This window comes from Dendrobates tinctorius, unplaced genomic scaffold (genome assembly GCF_039654945.1).
Source record: "Dendrobates tinctorius isolate UK_male_01 unplaced genomic scaffold, ASM3965494v1 ptg000143l, whole genome shotgun sequence".
In the NCBI taxonomy this organism is placed as follows: Eukaryota; Metazoa; Chordata; class Amphibia; order Anura; family Dendrobatidae; genus Dendrobates; species Dendrobates tinctorius.
The window spans coordinates 31,177,227-31,203,108 of record NW_027361810.1 but is presented as its reverse complement, the minus strand read 5'-3'; the positions used below and the strand labels follow the sequence as shown (position 1 = coordinate 31,203,108).

Below are 25,882 nucleotides of genomic sequence, written 5' to 3'. Positions count from 1 at the left end.
ATCTAACTCTTTTTTCTTATCTTTCAGGTTACATCGGGGGCTTATCTACAGCATTACAGAATGCTGTAGATAAGCCCCTGATGGCGGTGCCGGCAGCTCATATTCCAAAAAAGGGGTGACAGATTCCCTTTAAGTGTTATCTCACTCAGCGGCCTTGTATAGTTATATGAGCAGATATCTGAATGCTCCACGTCTTCCTTTTTACATCCAGGTCTTCCATCATGAGAAACTGATGAGAAAAAGAACCTGGCAGGAAGCTGAAGATCTGTGCCAAGATTTTGGAGCTCATCTCATCAGTTTATCAAATATAGAGGAAGAAAAATTTGTAGGAGAATTCTTAAGCTCCATGTTTAAAAGGTCTTATGTTTCTGTCTATGTACTTTTGTATTACATACGTCACAAAGTTTCTAATATTTTTTAGGCGGGGGAATATGGGGGATGTGTGTTGGAAACGTTTAGTTGCTTACTCACACTTCTTTACAGCAAAATGTGCCCGATTTTAACCCACTGAATCTGTTTCATATTCTGGGGCTCAGCATCACAACAAAGAAAACAATGGGGACGCGCTACATTCTGGGAGTTTCTGGGACAATTCTTCAGAAATTTACTAATTCTTGTAAGAGATCTATTTTTGTCTGTTATATGTTACTTGTCTTATATTCATCGGCCATTTTATATCAACTTTTTGAGGCCGGTAATGGAATCTAAGGGGTTTTTACCAGGATTGTATTATCTTACATAGTACCATTAATTTCACAATGCTTTAAAGACATCATCATCATCGGGTCTCATAGTTTAAATTCCCTATCAGTATGTCTACAGAGTTTGCAAGGAAACTAGAGAACCTGGGGGAAACCCACGCAAACATGAGGAGAGCATGCAAACTTCTTGCTGATTTTGTTCTTGGTGGGATTTGAACCCAGAACTTCAGCACGAAAAAGCAGCAGTGCTAACCACGGAGTCACAGTGCTGCACTATAACCTTAACTTATGGACAGTGATAACTTCTAATCTTGGTAAATTCCTTTTTAATTTACATTTCAGGAGCTTTCTGGCAAGAATTTTTGGCCACTTTGAATTTGCCCATCATGTAAACCACAACTACTTGTAAAATGTCTTACAGTACAGTCTTCTTACCTAGATTCCTTATGTCTCTCACAGAAAAGAAGTCCACAGAGACACTACCACCATCTGCATGTCTGCTTCCGTTAGGTGTAGATACCCGAAAATGAGTTCCAGGAGAGAGCAGGTTCAATCTGTATCGACCACTATAGTCTATAGCCTCGTTAGCGCATACGTCCGAATCCTATTTTTCAGGGGGTTCAGATGTAAGCCCCGATGTAGCCACTGAACAGGTGTCTAAACGCAATGTGAAAGCACCCTAAGCCAGCAGTAGCTCCAGAGGTTTGCTCCAGAACCTGATGGACTTACTGCTGCTTTACTTTTACTTTTCCTAGGTAGATGATACATACTGTAGGAAGACACCGAAGGGGAGGGAAGTCCAGAATTCGGAGAATACAGGATAAGGAGGACAGCAAAGTCCATAAAGAAGAGATTCCATCTGCTCCTACGGAGGAGATAAGATCCAGCTCTTGGGTCCGTCACCTCACCTGAAGTGATGATTTCTGTTTCCTTGTATTGCCGTCCCCACGCTGCAAGCAGAAATACCATCTGCCAGGGAAACCCTGAGTGTGTCTGTATGCAGCCAGCTAGATATTCGGGACAAAACCCTTATGATCTGGGGCCCAGTGCCTAGTAACGCCCTTACCTGCTGTTCTGTAGACCGCAGGCTTAGAGCGACCTGTGCTCTATAGAACAGAGAGCGGTAGTGCAGGGAGATCATGTGTCCCTGCTCTCCCGCGAAGCTACAGTGACAGTACCGCCAGGTGGGCCCGTCCAAGCTTGGAGCCTGAGGCGACCGCACTCTCTGCCTCCCCATTGGCTACGCTATTGCTTCTAGTACCAAGAGGCTGTGATTTCACAACTTACAAGATGTAGAAAACATCAATGTTTCCATTATGTCATTACATTTCTAAAGCTGATCTTCTCCACTAAACTGAGAAATCTTGTAATAGGTAAAGTTATTCTTTTGATTTGACCCTTAATAATATCAGATCTGCTTTTGCTTTCCTTGCAGCGATGGAAAACGAAAGTTTTGGATTGGGTTCAATAAACGGAATCCATCTTCGAAAGATTCCTGGGAATGGTCAGACGGGTCCCCGGTAAGTGTCAGGTTCATTTAAACAGTGTAAAGCAATACAGTCCCACTCCAGTCAGGTTACTAAATAAGAGAAATAGAGTTTATTATGATTTAATGGTATTTGGTTGTGTTTTATTTTAAAGAGATGGCTTCGAAAAGTATACTTTGGGTTTCAATGGGTTCTAACTTCATTGTTTTTTCGTCCGCAACATACTGTAGACATAGAGTTACTATACTAGCATTTATTTTTTGCAGGTTGTGTCATCCTTTTGGCCTGATACATATCCTAGTGATGTTTCAATTAACTGTGCGGCATATGGGGCGGATATGCGGTTAGTGCCGTTAAATTGCAACGCACAAGAAGAATGGATCTGCAGAATTCCAAAAGGTAAATTACTAACTTAAAAAGGACTTGTAACTTAACAGGAATATTTTTACATGGTGTAAATGCTCCTGTTCTCCAGAATCCAGCGTTGTTGTTTGTTTTTTTTACCTCTGCCTCTCCATTCCTGAAGTATGGCCAAATTTTTCCTTTATATGCGGTAAATCCAGTCTTTTCACTAAGTGGTCATGGTTCTCAAGTTTTCTCTGTAAAAATCACTTGATGAGCACACCCATTTGGCTAAAAATACTAAATTTACATATAGAGAAAAGGAGGTCATATGTTACGCACAATATAGGACAAACTAAGTGCAACACAAAGGGATAAGGGAAGGGGAACCAAACACTAGGGAAGGGGGAAGTATAGACCCCTATACCGATTTAACGTCACCCTGTCTGTCCTACCATCCCTATATAGGTTCCACACCTATCGCCGAGCAGGATACCTAATCCCTGTGTGACCCTGGCAATAAGCGCTGCACCGGAAAGGACAGGGTGAGCTAGTCAATCCCACTAACACTAAAAACAGTAAGGATAAATGAAACCAGGGGGACACGTAGCTTGAGTAGACTCAGAGAGAAACGCCGATGTCCTCCAAACTCCAAGAGGACGCTAGTCGACTGCTGCAGCTCCAAGCCTCAACAGGACAGTGCAAATAGAAAATAACACCTGCAACTGGAACAAGAAGTTGAGAATTATAAACACCCAGATCCAGGTGACACAATTAAGGCCAGTGAAGGTGGCCACTAGTCTGCAAGGCCAACCGCTGAGACCTTCTGCAACTCGATGAAGTGCGATTGTCTGCTGCCTCTGACACACCCGTGACACCATATCTTAGTAACGGAGAGGAGCAGGAGCAGAAGAAAAACATTCCCGAATTCAGGAGAACAGCAGCATTTACACCAGGTAAACAAAATAACATCTTATAGCAAGTAACAGGTCTTCTTAAATTATATCTATGCTATGTACTGTATATTAATTTAATTTTCAGTCTTCAAACAGAGGCTGGACAGACATCTGTCTGAGAAGGTTTAGTGAATCCTGCTTTGAGCAGGGGGTGGGACACGATGACCCTGGAGGTCCCCTCCAACTCTAACATTCTAGGATTCTATTGTTCATTTTATTACTTTTTCATTTTCATTCCACACTTTATTATGGTATTTACATGCAAACGTATGCTAATGCATTGGAGATTGAAGTATTTATTATGTTGCAGCTTGTGACTATTTGTTTGCGCCAAATTTCTAAAATTGTTGCATGATGTTTGATAAATTTGGCGGCTTTTTAGAAGTAATATTTCTGTCTAGAGCTGTTTTTCTACTTTTTACTCCACCCTCTTACTGAAGTTAGAATTGCTGTACTTTTTTTTTTGTTTGTGCTACTTTAAAAAACTTGCCATTCATAAATCTGACTTTATCCTATTTGCCAAGCTAACGACGACCTCTTTCCGAGGATGGAATGGTGGGGAAAATTTTACAAAAATTAGCAAATTTTCTCACAATATAAATTTGTGAATTTTGACCCCAGAAGTCTCTTCCATAGATTACTCCCTCAGGGGTGAAGTCCAGGACCAGTGATCTAATCTATGGTAAAATGACAAAGAAAAACCTGAGAAACCCCCTCCCCATAGTCAATAGGGTCCGTCAGGTGCTGCCATTTCTTACCGTATATTCTCCTTTTGTAATGGGACATAATAATAATAATAATAATAATCTTTATATAGCGCCAACATATTCCGCAGCGCTTTACAGTTTCAAACACAACAGTCATAAGTAACAACGTTAACAATACAATAATTAAAGCGAAATAAGACGACCCTGCTCGTGGAGCTTACAATCTACAATGAGGTGGGGGAGATACAAAGCACAGGTTTGTATTTACAATGATGTATTTACAATGACGGTCCAGCCATCTTCAGGGGGTGGGGGTTAGATGGAGATAGTGAATGGGCTACACACACACAAACATGACTTTGATTACTGAATGTGATACATAAAATTTCCGTAAAGTGAACAGTGCAGGTATATATTTCATTAAAATGTTCCGTTTTCTTTGGTGTTTTGCGTCACTTTTTCTCAAGATTCATACTATAAATTTTTTTCTTCAGGTGTGATTCCCAAGACCCCAGATTGGCATATTAATGGTACAGTTGGAAAATTATAATTTGTTTTCTATTTATTTTCCATTTCTATTGTTAACCTTACTAGTTACCAGATGTGTGCGTCTTCTATTGCATGTAAAGGGGAAACTTTCAGAGAAAAAAATAGCAAAAAATGTCCTAAAATTAAGCTGAGAGGTGGCTGTAAATTGTGGCGGAATTGTTGTTTCTTTATCAATATTTCTGCTCAGTGTTCACTGAATTGTATTGTGATTCAAAATGTGTTAATTTTTTTTCCAGATATTCCATGGATTTTCTACCAAGGAAATAATTATTTTTTCTATGATACGATTGCTGATTTTGCTTCAGCTGAATTTATCTGCGGCTGGATGCAAAGTGGAGTGACCTCCATATTTACTGTGGCTGAGCAAACTTTTATACATCGGAGAATAAAACAGGTAACAGCCGGCGATAAAAATGCCTCTGTCAGAAATTGACAGCGGCATTTAACTAGGTAACAGCCATGGGTGGATCCCAATTCCACCCGCGGCTGTTGCTGGCACATGTCAGCTGTAAAGATAAGCTGTCATGTGCCCAAAAAGGTGCAGACTCAGTGCTGGAGCCCGCAGCAGAGGTAGTCCGACATTGGCGTACTATTACGCCCGATGTCGGGAAGGGGTTAAATGTAAATATATGGGGCTAAAAATCACTATTATAGAACAGAGAATATTAGTGCTGGAGCAGATAAATAATGAGAGGGGAGGATATCACATTTTCTGCAATTTCTTAAAAATTCCAGACAACCCCATTTAAAGGTTATTTTTGCTCTGGACCCCTCTGCTTTCTGTAGAGAAATGTCTAATTCACCTATCCCCCTACATTGTCATGATGCCAGCCAGGCACACACAAATGTGTACTGTAAAAATCATACATTTACCATACATTGCAGCTGTCCAGAGAGAAGAATTGGTGGATTGGACTCGTGAAGGAATCTGATGGTTTACAAAGGTACGCAAGTATATTTTTTAAGAAAGTGATTTTTTAAAGTTGTCATTTTATTTATTGTATTATCATGACATATTTGCGTCTGCGAGGGGACGTGCCTCTAAACCCAGCGTTCATTGAGCCGCACACAATAAAGTAGTTAAAGGGATTGTCCACCTTTTTTGGGAACAATTTTTTTTTTTTTTTTTTTTTTGCTTAACCCCTTCATGATCAGAGGTATTTCTGTTTTTGCACTTTCATTTTTTTGCTCCCCTTCTTCCCAGAGCCATAACTTCTTTATTTTTCGGTCAGTATGGTCATGTGAAGGTCCGAGCTAACGTTTTTAATGATACAATTTTGGTGTAGATACAATGTTTTTGATCGCCGGATATCGCATTTTATTGCAATGTAGCGGTGACCAAAAAAAAAAAACCGCAATATTTGCGTTTTGAATTTTGTTTCTCGTTCCAACGTTTAGCGAGCGAGTTAATTATTTTTTTTTTATATTGATAGATCGGGCGATTCTGAACGCGGCGATACCAAATACGTGAATATTTGATTTTTTTTAATTGTCTTATTTTGAATGGCGCAAAAGTGTGGCAGGGGGTGATTTTGAATTTTTATATTTTTATATTTTAAAAACATTTTTTCTTAACTTTTGGCATGCTTCAATAGTCGCCATCGGAGATTAGAAGCTGCACTACTTCGATCACCTCTGCTACACACAGGCGATGATCTGTGTGTAGCAGAAATGCTCACTTGCTATGAGCACCGATTACTGGGCAGGCGCTCATAGCAATCCGACAATGACAACTGTAGAGGTCTGCCTCTGATTGTCATGCCGACCCATAGGTGACCCGTGATCATGTGACGGGGTTACCGATGGGCGGGATTTACAACGCACTTCCAGTAAACGCAAGATAAATGCCGCTGTCAGAAATTGAATATATACGGGTGAAGTGTCACTGGCTGCGCTGCTGATAATAGAATTCCACGAATATTTTCCTTAGACACTTTATTTTAACAGGTTTACAAAGTCAACGTGTTTCGAGGTTAATGCAGGACCTCTTCATCAGGACAAAAACCTAGGAGAGAGAGAGAGAACAGAAACTGCAGCTGCGGATCCGCAAAACAATTGGCATGTGCACAGAGTTTTTGCATTTTCCATTTATTGACATTGTGTGCACAACGCACTGCGGATTTTAGGCAATTCTGCGCGTCCAAAAACGCTGTGTTAACACATCAAAATCCGCAACGTGTGCACACAGCCTTAGGCTGGTTTTACACTTGCGTTTTTTTGCGCTGTGTTTTTGCGCAAAAAAACGCATGCGTTTTTTTTCCTATACTTAACATGGGTACGCCTAGACATGCGTTTTTTTGTAGTGTGTGCCCGGGTGCACAAAATGCATCCTGTTGCATTTTTTTGTGTGTCCGACCTGTCTCAAAAAAACACATGCGCACGCAATGCACACATAATTCACCCAAAAGCACATTATAGTCTATGGGAGCACAAAAAAACGCATGCGTTTTTTTAAAAAAAGCCATGCGCAAAAACACAAAAAACGCATACAAACGCATGATGCGTTTTTTATGTGCGTTTTCACTGTGCACGCAGCGCAAAAAAGTGCAAGTGTGAATGTAGCCTTAAGAGTCTCCTGGCTATAGTAGCTTGTTCAGCAGTTAGCAACATTTAGGTGGTAAAAATACACATTTTCATTCCTGTTATGTCACTTTGTATTAATTCCTGAAAATCACTTGAAGGGTTAATAAATTACCTCAGAGCAGTTTTCAATATGTTGAGGGGTACTGTTTTTAAAATGGTATCACTTTTTGGGGGGGTTCCAATATATAGGACCCCCAAAGTCACTTCAAACCTGGATAGGTCCTGTAAGGTTCCACCATGTGAGTGGACGGGGATTACTCACTTTGCAGGTCTTTGAGGTAAACACTGGCACGCTCAGGGTTCAAACAAGTCCATTTTGGTTTATTATTTAGACAGTTCCAGCAGCCATTACACTGTCCGTTAAACATTCAGTTTTAACACATGAATACAGTCTCTCACCAAATAATACTTCTCGCTGACCCCGGTCAGTATAACACACGGTTCTCAAGACCGTTACCTGTTGGATCGCCACACAGGTTCTTGGATCCCTCTTATCCTCAGAGGTATCCGATAAATATCAGTTCACACACAATCTCTTTCTGAACTCGGTCAGTATCACACGGTTTTTAAAACCGTTACCTGTTGTCCACGCAGGTTCTCGGATCCCTCTTATCCTCAGAGGTATCCTGTAAATCCTTCTCACTGACCCCTGTCAGTATCACACGGTTTTCAAGACCGTCCGCTCCTTTTGGCTCGGACTCGCCAGCACGGCTTCCCCAGGCTATGGGACGTCCGAGCCTGGAACATGGGAGCTCTGTCCAGGCTGACAGACTCCAACACACTCTGTCACATGTGCAACACACCTTCCTTAGATAGCCTGTAACCACTCCCAGTTACCTCTCCCAGTTACCTATCACATGGCTAGTCACATGTTCATGACCTCATCACATATCCTCCAAATTCACAACCACACACACCTTTTCAGGCAAAGGTACAGTAAGCCCCCCTCACCACGGAGCGAGGCAAATGGGTAGCCCGGACCCAAATGTGAACAACAACTACTGAAAACTTTACGTACACTTAAGAAAACACTCTGGGCTACATCACAGGGAGCTGCCATCCCTGTGATACATACCTCCTATTAATCACGTTACCACCAGTCACACCACAGTCCCTAAAAAAATAAGTTTTGTAAATTTCCTTGGAAAAATGTAAAAATTGCTGCTACATTTTTAAACCTCCTAAAATGCTAAAAAATAAAATAACATTTTACAAATGGTGCTGATGTCAAGCAGACATGAAGGAAATGTCATTTATTAAAGTTTTGCTATAATCATTTGATTATAGCAAATGATTTGAAAATTGCATTTGAAAATTGCTAATTTTTTTTACCTTTTTGTCAAATTTCTGATACTTTTCATAAATAAACACAAAACATAGCCTGAATTTTACCATTACCATAAAGTATAATGTGTCATGAAAAACAAGTCCCCAAATCAATGGGATTTGTTGAAGCGTTCCAGGGTTATTATCACATAAAGTGACACTGGTAAGATTTAAAAAATTTGGCCCAGTGACTAAGGGGTTAAGTAAAAAAACCCGCATTGTTTCCAAAAGGTTGACAAGCCCTTTAAGAATGAACTTGTCTAGGAAGATATAAATCAGAAGTGGGCAAATATTTTCAGTGAGGGCTCTACTTTTTATGAAGCCATAATTGGGGGATCTATCAGGAAACAACTAAGAGAGCACAATATATTTTTGTTTTGGGCTATGCTCCTATTTTCAGATGTCCCAGAGCTGACTTCTGTAGGTTCCCATACATATAAGACAATAGTCATCCATATCTCTAGATTTGTCCTTGTGATTGGCTGATAATCTACAAAACTAAAATTGATGCCAAAAGTTGGGGAAAAAGAGGATCGGACATGTTGGATTACAATATGCCCAATCAAGCATTATCGTATTACCCTTTCCCTATTAAAATGAACATTCATGCTTGTCTGAGGTTTCATGTTTATGGAGGCGAAAGACATGGCATAAATTTATGGTGTACGGCCACATGACTGGTAGATGGTGATCTAATGTTCACACCCCAATGATCTTGATTGGAAGGATTGGTCACGTAATTTCAGCTTGTTATTTTTGGCTGCAGATGGAGAGATGGATCATCTGTTATATACACAAACTGGAAAACGGAGCTAAAGAGCAATACCATCAACACTGTAACAAGAGGAGACAGGCAGTGCGCCTATATTGGATCCGACACAGGTGGGTGCATCATGTTACATGTCTAAACTCGGTTGTCTTGTGTGGTAATACTGTGCTTGTGTAAGATAGCAAGGACACGGGATGCAGTGAAGAGCAGGAGGCAGAGCAAGAGTTAATGGGGTTTATTACAAGGGATACTCCACGCAGGGAGAGAATGAGTATTAAGGGGGAATGCTTAGTATACTATCAGGGTTCAGAACAAATGTATATAAAACAGTTAAACTTATCTGTCCAATGTTTCCGGGCGATGAAGGCTTGAAATCCCACGGTGGCGTTGAAAGTGACGCGTAAAGTCTCTGGCCTGATCCTGGAGAAAGTTGAGGCGCTGTCTCCTGACGGACACGGTGTTTCCTGGCTCTCCTAAGCGAGGTCCTATGGTATTGGGACAACATCTGTGACGTGGAACAGCCTGGGGTGCCGCCGGAGGGTGAATCAGTTCAGAGGCAGGAGTGAAGCTACCTGCGGGCATACAACCCGCCTGGTCAGTACTAGGCCGCGCGCTAGCGGCAGTCAGCGGGACAGCGCGGGACGGTATTTCTGTGCCCGGGGTAAGTGAACACACTGGTACACTTTGCTCACAGTCAGTCTGGATAGGGGAATGGAGTTTGCAACGCGGGTCTGTGCTATTACACCGCTCCACGGAGTCAACCTTCTCCTGCTGCGTACCCAGTCTTTCCGCCAAGTCTCCCGCATTCCCGCGCTCCATACCTTTTGTAACAGGTGCAAAAGTCTGTCCATGTCAGAAAGCTTTCCCCCCGGCAACAATGGTGACAGCCTGATAGTTCCGGATCCGACGCGAAAGAGACCACTGGCCCAGTCCATCTTCCTACACTTGCATACCATTTCTTCCCTTTAAATATAATTTTGTGTTTTTGTATATCTGTAGGTTAAACATTCTACGCTGATTGATCTCTTTAATATTTGTTTATGTAGGTCAGAGCTCTGGATATTTTGCTTACACGGCTCCAAATACTCTGCATAAACATAGATTTAAAACCTAGAATGCAAAGTGCCTGCTGACACCACTAGAGGGAGCTCACTGCATAATGTTATGATAAGACTGTATACAGGAAGCTCCCATGCTCCCTCTAGTGGCAGCTGCAAATATTTAGCATATTGTTTTATAATTCTCTGTATGCAGGAGAAATAATGCAAAGAAAAAAAGTCATATTGAAATATATTTAAGAAAAGCATCAGGAAATCATTTACTTTGTACCTAAGCAAGCCATAGTGTTAAAGCTTAGAAATTTGCTTTAAGCACACTCCATATTGCCTGATATCAGCTTCTTCTCAAAATTCACACAACCTTATGTTATATTTTGCATACAGCATTCTAGAATGTTGTAAAAGAGGCCTCCAAGGTGGTGGCCGTACTTTATATTGGGAAAACCTGGTGACAGTCATAGTTTCATAGTTTAACCTGTGTTACATTGCTTACGTTATCCCCATACGTTGTATTTTTCAGGTCTGTGGAGTTATTGCAGTTGTCATTCTATCAATTCCATCATCTGTAAAACAAATGTAACATTAAAGATTGAAAAACACTATATCCCGGTGGATATTGATGACGACCAGGAGTATGGGATCTGTCCTAAGGACTGGCTGTACTATGGAAACAAGGTTGGTGTTACTGGAGTCTATGGCACAAATATTGCAAGTCCAGACTATACATCCAACATGTGTGATGGGAGATTTCCCCCTTTATGAACAGACGCTTTGCTAATACATCATGCATTTATTTAGACTCATCATTATTATTTTATAGTGCTTCTTTGTATACAAGGATGACCTTCTGATGGACTGGTATTCGGCTTCTGATTACTGCAGGACACACGGTGGAGATCTTGCCACAATTACAAATGAAATAGAACAAGGTAACTTTTAGGAAACACTTTTACATTCCAAAAAATACCATATAGATTGCAGTGCACCGCATGCAGTGATGAGGCAGTGAACCACAAAGTTCAAACACAAAACTCCTTTAATGTGTTTCTTCACAGCATTAAAATGTCCAGATTCACACAAGTGCATATAAAGTCAGTGTCCACTTCACACAAGTGCATATAAAGTCAGTGTCCACTTCACCCAAGTGCATATCATATTGGTGCATAGCATTAGTGTCCATTTCAGCGCACTACATAATACACGGCATCCTTTAAATTACAGTCACTAAACCATGCTGGACTTCCCTTTGAACAGTAGCCGTGGGCTACTGCACTGCCGGGTCAATGTCTCTTACTCACAGTCGTACACAGTCCATGATATTCTCCGGATTACAGCCGGGAACCATATCCACCTCTTTGCAGCCATTACACATGCTAGTACTTCCTCTGGGCACAGGACAGTCTACCTCTGACTCACCTCCGGGCACAAGACAGTCCAACTTCGAGACCAGTCACCATGGATGGCAGCACCACTGTACGCTGTGGGTGCCAGGCCTATTGGCTTCGCTCTGCCCTTTGTTGCCTCACACAGGCCGGGCTCTGCAACACCAACTGCTCTGCACAGTAGCAAGCACCAACTCACTCTGGCTCTGACACACCCAAACCCTTTCCTGCAGGGCTTTTAACAAAGGATCTGTGGCCTTCAGCCACATGGAAAACCCGGGTCTGGAATGAAACGGACTGCACGACGACCATCCTGCAGTGTGTTTTACAACACAACATCCCAGAGCAGTTTTTCCCTACATCTGCCTTGGACACTTGCATGTCCAAGACTAACACTTATTTTCATTTTTTTTAGTCTACTTTGCAGTCACAGCTACGCGCGTGACTGCCATGCACTCCTATGGCCTTCATACGCCTCCGTACACAACCTGGGGAGAACACACAGTGACCCCTACCTGTGACATCGGTCACTGCTTCACCAGTACAATCACAGTTACGCCCGCGATGGCAATGCAATCCCATGACTTCAATACGCCTCTGTGCGTATCCCGGGGAGAACAAACAGCGACCGCCTACCTGTGACACGGGTCACTGCCACATAAGATGTAAAATAATGGAATATTGAACGTCTTCTCTCTGCAGCCAATATTTATTCCCTTTTTTTCTCCATCTTCCGAGATCCGCAATCTTCTTTTTTTTTTTCCCATTGACAAGTTTTAGTTGGATAAGCTGTGTATTTGTATAGCACTGTTTAATTTATCATTAAAGCAGAAAAGTAAATTACATGTTAGATGGAATGAAAAAAAGCAATGATAACGCTGTTTTCGCATGGGTTTAATTTTTACAGCGTCCTAGGCAAAAATAACACGGTAACTATTCTGCTGGTCAGTATAATTACTGAGATTCCAAATTTAATTTATATATTTTCTATTTTTCTTTTATTAATTTTAATTTAAAAAAAAATTGTTGATGGAGCGATGTCAGGGCTTATTTTCCTGGGGCACAGTTTTGATTTTTGATTGTACCTATCTTTTGGGTGCATTTAACTTTCTGACTGTTTACGGTATTTATTCCATTTTATTGGGAGACTCAGCGACTGGAAAAAAAAAACAGCAATTCTGGCAGCAATATTTTTAACAGTATTTACCGCATGGTATAAAAAATGCTTGGCAATATCAAATATGTTTGTTTCTTTTACTTTAAGACTTTTTTTAATAGAATATTTAAAAGAAATGACCTAAATTTTTAAAACAAATTTGCATCTGTTATCATTTGTTTGAGTTCTTTTCTATTAAACTTTATTATTTATATGTTCATTTTTTTGTGGGTAAAATTTTACCAATTTATTTAATATGTAGCCTGGCTTAATAGGATTTCAAAGATGGTCGGCTCCTGTCTGCCATGACAAACCCCTAGCTCCCACATTGCAGGGGTGACGAGGCAAATCACCTTTATCTGACCACATTACATGGTCATGATTAAAACGATCAGCGCTCATCACAGCCTGCACACGATATGTTTGTTCCTGAGCCTGCTCCATACACACGTACATGTCGGGAAATGGTTACATAGACTTACTAATTACTAGTTGGGCATGGTCCTTGGTGGTGGGCACCAACAAACCGCTTTGTCTTTTGCCAGAGTATTTGGACACAGAGCTTGGGCAGCAAACCGGTTCTGTACCCAGTGAAGAAAAATCTAATCACACCTCTGTTTACTGGGCAAACTGTGCCAGATAAGCGAAGAACGCGGCAGCACCTTGGCAGTGTCTATGGGAGTGACTAAGAGGAAGTTTGCACCATGCCAAATGTATTGCGCTAAATATTTCCTGCCATCTTCATATTTTTTGGCCAAGTTTTCCGTCATTTGCATTTTACTTACTTAAGTTCATGCACCCCACCTTAGTTTTGATAATGTCCTCCTAGTCGTCTATACACAAACTAAACATATTAGAGACACAGATTAGATATTAGAAAAAACTTTTCGACAGTTAGAGTGATCAATGAGTGGAACAGGCTGCCACAAGAAGTGGTGCGTTCTCCTTCAATGGAAGTCTTCAAACAGAGGCTGGACAGACATCTGACTGGGATGATTTAGCGATTCCTGCTTTGAGCAGGGGGTCGGACCAGATGGCCCAGGAGGTCCCTTCCAACTCTACGATTCTATGATATTCCTTCCTAAATTAATTCCTATACCTATCTCATAGCAGCATGATTTTGGCGCTTTAAGCTGAAAGTCATAGTGTTACATCAATTGCAGAACCACTGGTTAAAGACGTTTGCTTTATTGCATTCTGCAAACCATTCAAAGGAATTTGTATGTAAGATTAACCCACTGACCACCACCCCTCATATATGGTGATGTAGGTCTTGGAAAGGTAAATTCTCAAACACTTTTAAATTTTATATCCATTGCTGAGTAACTAGCTTTTTTTTTATTTATATGCAAATGAGGCATTAAGTGCTCTGGGAGTAACAGAGCATTTAATGAGCTTCTGCCTCTTGAGGTTGTTGCCCAGCCCAGCACCAGCCCCTTTTGCTTGATTGAAAGCTCGCTGTCTGACATCCCAGCATGGTGCCTGACATCACACAGTGAGCTGTCAGTCAAGTCAAAGAAACTCGTGCTGGATGGGGCAATAATCTGGGGAGCCAGAGACTCAGGAAATGCTCTGACATGACCATAGCACTTAATTCCTCGTTTGCATATGGATGAAAACTCTGATTGCTTGGGAATGCAACAACAGATAAAAGATATAAAAGTGTCAATGGATTTACATTTCAAAGACCTCCATGCCATTTTATATCAGTTTGGGAGAAGGAGATTGATGTTACTGATAGATTCCCTGTAAGAATTGGCAACTAAGTACAATACCTTAACTAAAGAACATTTCCACTAAAACATGCCATAAAGTAAAATGTTTGGGACTAGCATGCTCTCAAAATGTACTGGCCCACATGCTGCGTATCATCTGACATCTCATTTTTCTTTAGCTTTTATAGTTATGCAGCTCTTTGGGGAGAAGAAAGGTTTTTGGATCGGATACAGCAAAAATAATTATGATTTCTGTGAAAACGGCACTTTACAAACATACCGTAATTGGACTCCAACACTATCTGCCCATGTAAGTGCAAAAGCTTTACACTTTATGGTCATGAACAAAGTACATCTGATGCCAACCTATACTCCATGTGGGTAGTTCACTTGCTCCTACGTTTTTATGGTTTATGATAAATCGGCTGATCACTCTCAGTCCTGCTCTCAACACCCCATTGGACAGCCGATTTTGTAGAGGAAATTTAATACACATGATGACCATTCTTGTAATACAAGCATGGCTTGAATCTGCCAGAATGGGTGCTGCTTGTACATATTGGCTTCTAATTTTGTCTCACAGAGGATGGTTCTCAGAAGAAAGCCCTCTTTAATGTCGACATGAGTTTATAGGGCAAATGAACAAGGGTTATCATCATAATACTTCTCCCTTAATAGATCCATGAGGGTGACGGACAGAATAGTAAATGCCATTTGTATATTCAACATTTACACAAAATAAAGGGCACCATATTGGGAACCGAGTTTTCCCATCCATCAAGCTTTCTTTTTTTATTGTGGTCTGCAGCACTATTCCTGCTGAAGAAGACAGAACCCAGACTGAAGCCTGATGGCTTCTTTATAAATCCATGGGATCAGTCAGAATTTATTGGAATATGTATGTTTGGAAAATCCACATGACTGCATAATTGTTAAACAGGTTGTAGCAGTATGGCAGGCTCCCCTATATGGTGTCCCCTTCTTCCTCCATGCAGGGAGTATAATGTTTACACCTGCAAGATGGCTCCCAGCCAATTTCTGGGATCCATTCTGTATATAAGACACCCTCTCCCGTAGAGAGTCACCAAGCGACAAGTTGAGTCATTAGTGTGCTGTTCTACCAGTGTAGTTGTGAGGTCCCCTGGTTCCGGTGCAGCCAGGGTCCTGAACTCAAATCCTGGTCTGGGTATGGCCAGGGTCCTGAACCTGAATCCCTGGTCCCGATGAGGCCAGAGTCGTAAATCTCGTCCCCTGGTCTCGGTGCGGCGAGTCCTGTTCCAGAAGTCCCCTTCTCCAGGTGTGTCCAGTGTCTGAACGTTGTCCCTTGGTCCTGGAGTGGCCAGTCCTGAATCCGAAGTCCCTTAGTCCTGGTGCAGCCAGGGTCCTGAACCTGAATCTCTGGTCCCTATGCAGCCAGTGTCCTAAACCTCGTCCCCTGTTCTAAGTGTGGCCATTGCCTGAACGTTGTCCCCTGGTCCCGGTGCGGCGAGTCCTGTTCCAGAATTCCCCTGGTACTGGTGAGGCCAGTGCCTAAACGTTGTCTGTTGTGAGTTCATTTTTCCCTTCACCATTGAGGTCTGATGAACTCCCTCCTCTAGTGAAGGAAGGTAGTGAGACTGATTACCAAACACCTGGGCAGCTAGATGATGACTGGGTGGCTGGAATTGAGGACTGGATATAAGGCTGCCGACGCCCTTCTTCCTGGCTGGTGATTTTCCTGCTGGATTCTTGGAGACCAGTCTGATTCCTGCATCTCAAAGCTAAGTTTATTCGGTCGTCCATGACAGCACCACCTGAGAGAGGGATCCGCCCTTCCTAGGAACAGGAAAACCTACAGATACAAAAGGGCGGCACCTCTCCCACGCATCAGTTGGTTTCCTGTTCCTAAGAAGGACAGAACTGCCTACAGATCGTCAGTCATGAATAACCGAATTCCCAGGTCAGCGGACCGACTCAGGTAGCGGGGGGTTCTCCTACCTCGGTCTCGCTGGGGGCCCTGGATGCGCCACGGTGGGTCCGGGTAGGATTTCCACGACAGTGGTAAGAGCAGGCGGAGACAGGGTCCAGAGGGCGCCTTCTCCATGGGCCGGTGAGGTAAGCGGTGTCTCCCTGTGTCTCCTTCCCCCGGGGCGGTCCGTTCGGGCGGGCGCCGCCGGCGGTGTCCCACAAAAGGAGCGGCGGTTCCGAGCCGGCGGCGCAGTGCTGGCCCCTTGCCGCGCGTCCCCGCGGCCTCTGTCGCGCGGCGGAAGTGACGCGGTGGAGGGGGCGGAGCCTAGCGCCGAAACCGGAAGTCGGATGCCGGTCGACTTCCGGTTGTGGGGGACACGCGCCGATGCGCGCCCGCCGCCTGAGGGGGCCGGGCAGGCCTGAAGGAGAGGGGGAGGATCGCGGGGAGCGGTCCAATGGGGGGCCCGAACACCGGACGGAGCGCCTTCTTAAGACAGAAGGCGTTGCTGCTGAGGTGCTTCTGGAGGCCCAGCGATGGACACAACAGAAGCCCCCATGGATCCACAAGAGGTGCAGCCCGTGGCAAAGCACCCCAGTGACCAGCCTAAGAGGCGGAAGGAGGGACGTTCGAGTGGGAGCCACAGTAGTTCCTCTAGGCCAAAGGATCCTCCTGCAGCCCCCCATGATCCGGTACCTGTCCTCATCTGCAAGGGTAAGAGATCTGCGAGAATGTACCCTGATGCAGTGTCCCCTTATGTTTTTTGATTCTCAGGGGAAGAAGGCCACAGGGAAGCAGAAGCACAAGGAATGTGCCCTCTGTAGTTGCCCCTTACCAGATGGCCACCCTAAGAGATTGTGTCAGTCTTGCGTGAGACAGACGTTAGGGACGGAGATGAGGGGTAGAACATGAGTGGAGTATCAGACTCTTACACTCTTCCCTATTTACGCAGGTAGCGGAAGAAGCTCCAAGCTTCGCTACAGACCTGAGGCAATTAATCAGGACTGAAATAAAAGCCCTATCAAAAGAAGATTCTTCTAAAAGAAGACGAGCTAGTGTTTCAGGCTCAGAATCTTCAGTCGGCCCTAGGAGGGAAGATATCTCCTCAAAGTCCTCGGCCTCCTCTTCTTCTTCCGAAGAGGATTCCAGCCGGTTCTGTTTTCCCTTGGACCAAATGGATAAATTAATTAAAACCATAAGGTCAACCATGGGGGTAGAAGAAAAAAAGACAGAATTATCTGCTCAGGACATTATGTTCGGGGGTCTAGACCCCAGAAAGCAAAGGACTTTTCCATTAAACGAAAGAGTCCAGAGCCTGATAGACAGGGAGTGGAAAAAAACGGAAAAAAGGGGTTCTATGCCGCCTGCTTTCAAGCGAAGATACCCCTTTGAGGACCCAGTAGTAAGTCGATGGGATAAGGCCCCCAAGCTGGATGCAGCGGTAGCTAAGGCCTCCAAAAAGTCATCTATACCCTTCGACGATATGGCCTCCCTTAAAGACCCCCTAGATAAAAAGGCAGATTCCTTTTTAAAGGGCACATGGGAGATGTCAGCAGGCGCCCTAAGGCCAGCAATAGCAGCCACGTGCGCAGCCAGATCCATGATGGTTTGGCTGGATCAATTGGACTCCCAGCTAAAGGATGGAACCTCGCGGGCTTCCATCCGTAAGTCTCTTCCAATTATCCAGAATGCTGCTGCCTTTCTGGCAGATGCCTCGGCAGACTCAGTAAGAATGGCGGCCAGGTCTGCAAGTTTGTCTAATTCGGCCCGAAGAGCCTTCTGGTTAAAATGCTGGCCGGGAGATATCCAAGCCAGGTCCCGTCTCTGTTCTATCCCCTGTGAGGGTGAATACTTATTCGGCCCCGTCCTAGACGAACTGTTAGAGAAAGCCGGGGATGAGAAAAAGAAATTTCCAAGTCTGCCGAATACATCCTGGAGACGTCCCTTTTCTAGGAAAGGGTATTCCCGTAGGAGGCAGGCCAGAGATCAGAACAGATGGGACAACAAGAAAACCAGAGGTACGGGCTTCATGTTCGGAGGAGGGGGGCGCCAAGAAGGTCCATCACGGGATAATAAGAAGCCGCCCCAATGACTAGTGGCTCCGGTAGGAGGAAGATTATCTGCCTTCTACCCGGCCTGGGCCAGAATCTCAAATAGCAGCTGGATACTGGGGGTGATAGCTACAGGACTGCACCTAGAGTTCTCCTGCGTCCCCCAAGATCGGTTCAGGGTAACTCCGCTCAAATCTTCCCCGCTAGAACAAGCTGCCCTGGAGACCGAGGTCCTCGAGCTACTGTACAAAAAAGTCCTGACGAGAGTTCCAGAGGAAGAGAGGGGGAAAGGCTTCTATTCCCCCCTGTTCTTGGTCCGTAAACCGGACGACTCATTTAGGGCTATATTTAACCTCAAAGCCCTCAATAAATTCCTGGTCGTACGTCTGTTTAAAATGGAAACAACACCGCAATAAAAATGCTGTTTCAAAACTGCTTCATGGTGGTCCTAGATTTGAAAGACGCTTACTATCATATACCTATATGTCTAGCACACCAACCTTTCCTTAGACTGGCGGTTCAGTTGAAGGGGTCAATCCAGCACTTCCAGTATGCGGCCTTACCCTTCGGGGTGGCAGTTGCGCCCCGAGTATTCACCAAAGTGATGGCAGAGGTGATGGCCCATCTGCGCGAGCTAAACATTCTAGTCGTTCCCTATCTAGATGACCTCCTTATAATAGGCAGTTCAGCCGAGCAGTGTTTAGAACAATTACAGAAAACAACGGCGGCTCTAGAGCAGTTGGGATGGCTACTTAATATCAAAAAATCCCGTTTGCAGCCATTAAAAATTCAACAATTTTTAGGCCTAACCTTAGATTCTAAAAAGCAGGAATGCCGTCTTACCCCAGAGAAGCTGCTGCACCTGCATTGCCGGGTCCTTAACGCTTCCAACAACCCCTCCATGTCCCTCAGGAAAGCCATGTCCCTGTTGGGTTCCCTTTCGTCCTGCATTCCCGCGGTCCAGTGGGCCCAAGTTCATACGAGAACTCTACAGGGCGAAGTTTTATGGTATCAGAGGATTCTTGGGGGTAACTTAGAAGGTCGACTGACCTTATCCAGTAACACAATAGAGTCCCTGGAGTGGTGGTTAGAAAGAAATAACTTGTCTAGGGGGGTCCCTTGGGAGTATAACATTACCCGCGTGGTCACCACGGATGCAAGTCCTTCCGGTTGGGGGGCGCATATGGAGGAAATTCTGGTCCAGGGCCTATGGGAACGGGATCAGATACAAATGTCCTCTAATTTGAAAGAATTGACAGCGGTAGTACACGCAGCTAAAGAGCTCCTTATGTATCTGCAGGGCCATCACGTACGAGTTCTCTCGGACAATCGAGTGGCCGTGGCCTATATCAACCACCAAGGCGGAACTCGATCCAAAACTCTGATGAATGTGGCAGGACAGTTGTTCCAGCTAGCAGAGCGGCATTTTTTATCTCTCACGGTTCTTCACATAAGAGGAAAAGAGAACGTCGCAGCAGATTTCCTGAGCCGCAACCTGTTAAAACAAGGAGAGTGGGCCTTAAACACCTCCATTTTCGTTCAGATCGTGCAGAGATGGGGTCAACCAGAGGTGGATCTATTCGCCACCAAGGAGAACTCGAAAACGAGACAGTTTTGCTCCCTAAATCCCAGGGAGACTCCTCTGGCAGTAGATGCGCTACTGATAAAATGGGACTTCAGGCTAGCCTACGCCTTTCCTCCCCTATCTCTACTTCCTCTGGTGTTGAGGAAAATCAGGAAGGACAGGGCAAGGGTCATAGTCATCGCCCCGTTCTGGCCCAGAAGAGCATGGTTCTCGAACCTCAGGATCATGTCGGTAGACGATCCTTGGGTTCTCCCTGACATCCCGGACCTTCTGTCCCAGGGCCCGGTCTTCCACCCTCAGGTGGCTGGCCTTCATCTCACAGCGTGGAATTTGAGCGGTCATTGCTAAAAAGTAAAGGCTTCTCCCCAGACCTAATTGACACTCTACTAAAAAGTAGGAAAGTGGTGACAACTAAGATTTACGTCAGAATTTGGAAAAGATTCCTCCAAAGCTCAAATATAAATATTGACGATTCCGTCCCTATAGGCCAGATCTTGGAATTTTTACAAAAAAGGCTGGACCTGGGTCTCTCCACCAGTACCCTTAAAGTACAGGTATCCGCCTTAGGGGCCCTCTTTAGCTGCAACATCCCGGCTAATTACTGGGTTAATAGGTTTATCAAAGCAGCGAGTAGATCCAGACCAATAGTAAAAAATAGACTCACGCCATGGGATTTGAACCTAGTCCTCACAGCTATGACAGAAGCGCCATTTGAACCCATCTCGTCAGCCTCTATTAGGAGCCTGTCCCTCAAGATAGCTTTCCTGATAGCCATAACGTCAGCCCGTAGGGTAAGCGACATTCAGGCATTGTCTAGGCGCCCACCTTTTCTTCAGGTAAAAGAGGATAGGGTAATACTTAGACCTGACCCAGCGTATTTACCAAAAGTAGCCTCCAGCTTTCATAGGTCGCAGGAAATAGTCCTTCCATCCTTCCTCCCTAAACCAATTAATGAGAAAGAGGAGAAGCTACACACGTTAGATGTTAGGAGATGCCTCTTGGAGTATCTAGCGGTTACCGATCCTTGGAAGAAGGACAATGCCCTCTTTGTCTCCTACCAAGGCCCTAGGAAAGGTCTTAGGGTGTCCAAAAGTACACTAGCCAGATGGATTAGAGAAGCAATCTCGCTAGCTTACACCTCAAAAGGTAGAGTAGCTCCGGAGAAATTGAAGGCGCATTCCACCAGAGCCGTGGCGACCTCGTGGGCCGAGAGATCGGAAGTCTCCATCGACCAGATTTGTAAGGCGGCCACTTGGTCCTCTCCGAGCACTTTTTATAGTCATTATAGGCTAGACTTGGGTGCTTCTGCAGACCTCTCCTTCGGTATCAGGGTTCTGCAGGCTGTAGTCCCCCCCTAAAGTAGTGATTACTCTCTGTAATTCTCTCAGGTGGTGCTGTCATGGACGACCGAATAAAGTCTTAGTTACTCACCGGTTAACGGTATTTTTCGGAGTCCATGACAGCACCCATAGATTCCCTTCCCTTAGTCAAATTGGGTGTGCACGTCTTCCCTTTGTACATATCCACGGGTGATAAAAATTTAAGTGTTGATATTGTTGTACATATAATCATGCATTAACCTTGGAGGTCCTCTTTTATGCTCTGTAATCCAACTGATGCGTGGGAGAGGTGCCGCCCTTTTGTATCTGTAGGTTTTCCTGTTCCTAGGAAGGGCGGATCCCTCTCTCAGGTGGTGCTGTCATGGACTCCGAAAAATACCGTTAACCGGTGAGTAACTAAGACTTTTTCTGCTCTGCTTTGTACTCTTCTGTTTTGTTTTGCCTTGTTTTTTGGGAGTTCTGCAATCCCCGGCCGGGGGTGAGCTGAATTCCATTTTTGTCTCTGATCTGTTGATATTTTGCTCTGTCTTCAGAATATACCTGAGTGCTGATATAGTCTTTTGAAGCCTAGCGACTTCAGGGCCTGTTTTTCCTATCAGTCGGTTGGCTCATTTTGATAGGGTTTTTGTGGATGGCAGACAGTAGCCTTCCTATCCTGTCCTATGTAGTTAGCTTGGGCCCCATCATTTGCTCAACCTATCTTTCTATCTGTGTTAGTGTTTTCATCTTGCTTCACCGTCATTATATGTTGGGGGCTGCCTATTGCTTTGGGGTCTGCTCTGGGGCAGTTTAGTTTTCCCCTTTCTGTCTTTAGGCTATATAGTTCTCCGGCTGTGATCGAGGGGTCTAGGGCACCGTAGGAACCCCCCACGGCTACTGCTAGTTGTTGTGGATAGGTTCAGGGGTCTGCAATCCGATAGCTGCCAACCTCTCTGGTTTTTCTGGACTTAGCTGGTATTTTGTTTTTTCCTCCTTCGGTGACTCATCATAACAGTTGTGCCTTGGCCCTGGAGTGGCCATTCCTGAATCCTTGGTCCTGGTGCGGCAAGTCCTATTCCCAAAGTCCCCTGGTCCCAATGAGGCCAGTGCTTGAACATTGTCCCCCAGTCCATGTGTGGCAAGTCCCTTTATCCAGTATCCTAGACAGGTGTGTCTGAACATAGCCCTAGTCCATGTCAGAGAACCTGACCCCTTGGGTAAGCAGTTGCAGTACCGGGATCTGCCCAGGAGTGGTACCCAGCAGCTACCTGCAGCCCAGTCTGTCTTAACTATCAGGAGCTCCAATGAACACCTGGTAGCCGGTTAGCTATACCCATTCCTAGGCCCGGCCCTGTGGCACAGTGGGTCCACAAATCCACGTGCTCCATCATTGGGTGTAAAAAAGGTTTTTACATTTGCCATAAATGTATATATATTTTTTTTTCTTTACCTGGAGTAAATGCTGCTGTTCTCCTGAATCCGGCGCTGTTTTTGTTTTGTTTCTGCACCTCTCCATTCCTGAGATATCGCCTCCTCTTCACTGTATAAAACTCTACTTTTGTTAAGTGGGCATTGCTAAGTGGGCGTGGTCCTCAAATCTCTGTGGGCCTTTTCTTGAGGACCACACCCAGTTCAGTAAAAGGAATAGATTTATAGTTGACAAAGAAAGGGCCATATCTCGGTAATACCGAGGCATAGGGAGAAAAGTAACACAGTCCAAGACTCAGAAGAACAGCGGAATTTATATTAGGTAAAAAAAATACATATTTATGGTAAGTGACCAGTCCCCTTTAATTTGTTTTTTTTCATTCATTTTAATAGAAATCACTCAAACAGCAGCTGATTAGATGACAAGTTGTGTCATTTTTTCATTTTTTTTTCCTCATAGAATGGTCTAAATGATCAGAATCAACTTTGCGCTCTGATATCTGCAAACCATACTGTTCACCCAACTGGAAAATGGTATCTGGAAAAGTGCAGTCCTAAAGGCTATGGGTTTATTTGTGAGAAAGAATTAGGTAAGATACCATGGATGAATACTGGCATGTGTAATTGTTAGCGCAGAGTTTTGTGCTGTGAGACGTCTATTTGGAGCTTCCTTCGCCTGGTATTCTGGGCACCTCTGGTGACTACAAGACTACACAAGGTCGTGACATTGCAGGGCCTAGACTGTGCCAGAAGCGCCCAGAATGCCAGATTCGGAAATAAAGAGGAGGATCTGACTGGACATTGAATCAGGGTGAATTGCATTTCTCAACTCTAAAATTAAATACTCGTGCTAATGTCAGAATTCTGAGGTTAATTTTCATAGTAAGTACACCAGCCTCATTGGACCCAAGAGATATATTCAATAATGTATTCAGTGTGTATTATGAAATATGGTGACAGATCAGCTTTAAGTAACTTTTAAAATTAATCTGTTTGTGCTATGGAATCAGAGAGTAGCATGATTCAGAGACCCTGATTCCAATGATGTCTCACGCACTGAGCAGTGTTTTGCTGTTTCAATAAAATCAGTGTTTTATCAGCAGGAGAATATTACTAGAGGACTAGATTACCAGCTTTTCTGTCAATATACCATGTACACAGAAAGTGTCCAATCAGGGGTGTGGGCGGGGTTATACACAGCTCAGCATTTGAGCTCTGCTAGGTCTGCAGCAGAGAAAACTGGGATGCTATCACAAGTGCTGCACCCAGTAAACTAAGGAATACATCACTGGAATCAGGTTCTCTGTCCCTACATCATCACGCTGTCAGATTATATACCAAAACCCTGCTGACAAATTCCCTTTAAGAAAAGGCAAAAATGGACTTATGTATGTCAGCCAGTTTCCTATTAAGGAAAAAACTTTGTAGACAGTTGTACTAAAAAGCTTTATTGACTGTGCTTTACAATAGGTTAAGGTACAGAATTTTAGGATAAACATAAAGCAGCTGATTCATTATTGTATTTGCGGATTTTTGTACAGTTTTTGGTATTTTTTAACAGTTATTTCATTTGCACCCTTTTTTAAAGTCTACATTATGTGTAGTCGCCTCTTTTTTTTTCTCTTTTTTATGTTCATCATTGTGAGTTTTGGATTTCCAGATGTTTTCAGCTGATTCATCAATTGCGACTTTTAAAAAAAAAAAATCACAACATTTTTGCGCAAATGTACTTCAGAGTGATTTGTATGTACGCCTGAATTTATTATTTTTTTTAATTTTATGCAAATATTACGACATTTTAGATAAACATGGGAATTTTCACGCTAAAAAAAGTTGTTAGGAAGTTTAAAAAAAGTATTTTTTTTATTTTGCGCAAAATTTATGAAACACAAAATTAGTCAATCAATATCAGAAGGCAAAAAAAAAAGAAAAGTGACTTTTAAAAAAAAAAATAATAATAATGAATTGTGCCCGGGATACTTACTACTAAGGTGATTTTTTAAATATTTTTATTATTTTTAGATATTTCTAATCCAGCTGTTAATAGTTCTGACTTGTTCCCGGTATTAGAGACTATGGAATATGGAGATAAAACATACAGGATAATATCTGGTAACATGTCCTGGTATGAAGCCGCCTCTGCTTGTCAGCAATATGGGGGTAATTTGATTAGCATTACTGACCAATACCACCAAGCCTTTGTGACCATCCTTGTTCATCGCTTGGGATATCCTCACTGGATTGGATCCTATAGTGCTAATGTAAGTGAATATAGCCATCAATGTCTAAGAAAAAAATGTCTATTGCTGGCATTCACAAGAGTTGTCTTCTTGTATGAAGCCTTAATAGACGTTGTGTTCAGTTCATCGAGGGCCATTGTCATCCAGCTTCCCATGTACATTAAATGGGACAGTGGCAGGACTAGAATTCCATGGGCTTTGGTGCAAAATGTGGATCTGGGCTCCCACCAGCATGTTGGTCAGATGTACATGACCCTGTTATAATGTCCCTCGTCCAGGCCCCCATCTAGTAATACTGTACCCCATCCTGTAATAGTTTCCCCCTTCCTGGCCTCCATCCTATCATAATGTACCCCATCCTGTAATAGTTTCCCCCCGTCCTGGCCCACATCCAGTAATAATGTCCCCAGACCTGGCCCCATCCTGTAACAATATCCCTTGTCCTGGCCTCCATCCTATCATAATGTACCCCATCCTGTAATAGTTTCCCCCTTCCTGGCCTCCATCCTATCATAATGTACCCCATCCTGTAATAGTTTCCCCCATCCTGGCCCACATCCAGTAATAATGTCCCCAGACCTGG

At 43.7% G+C, this 25,882-nt stretch overlaps 1 protein-coding gene across 1 annotated transcript in view; it reads left to right on the top strand.

Annotated features, from left to right (window-relative positions):
- PLA2R1 (phospholipase A2 receptor 1) overlaps positions 1-25,882 on the top strand; it is a 52,533-nt gene that overhangs the window by 19,668 nt on the left and 6,983 nt on the right. Inside the window, exons 11-22 of the mRNA XM_073545717.1 lie at positions 212-357; positions 2,137-2,221; positions 2,455-2,587; positions 4,688-4,723; positions 4,979-5,136; positions 5,628-5,686; positions 9,418-9,533; positions 10,999-11,153; positions 11,299-11,407; positions 14,911-15,041; positions 23,520-23,649; positions 25,082-25,320. Of these exons, the coding sequence (XP_073401818.1) occupies positions 212-357; positions 2,137-2,221; positions 2,455-2,587; positions 4,688-4,723; positions 4,979-5,136; positions 5,628-5,686; positions 9,418-9,533; positions 10,999-11,153; positions 11,299-11,407; positions 14,911-15,041; positions 23,520-23,649; positions 25,082-25,320 (1,497 nt within the window). The remainder of the gene's footprint in view (positions 1-211; positions 358-2,136; positions 2,222-2,454; positions 2,588-4,687; positions 4,724-4,978; positions 5,137-5,627; positions 5,687-9,417; positions 9,534-10,998; positions 11,154-11,298; positions 11,408-14,910; positions 15,042-23,519; positions 23,650-25,081; positions 25,321-25,882) is intronic.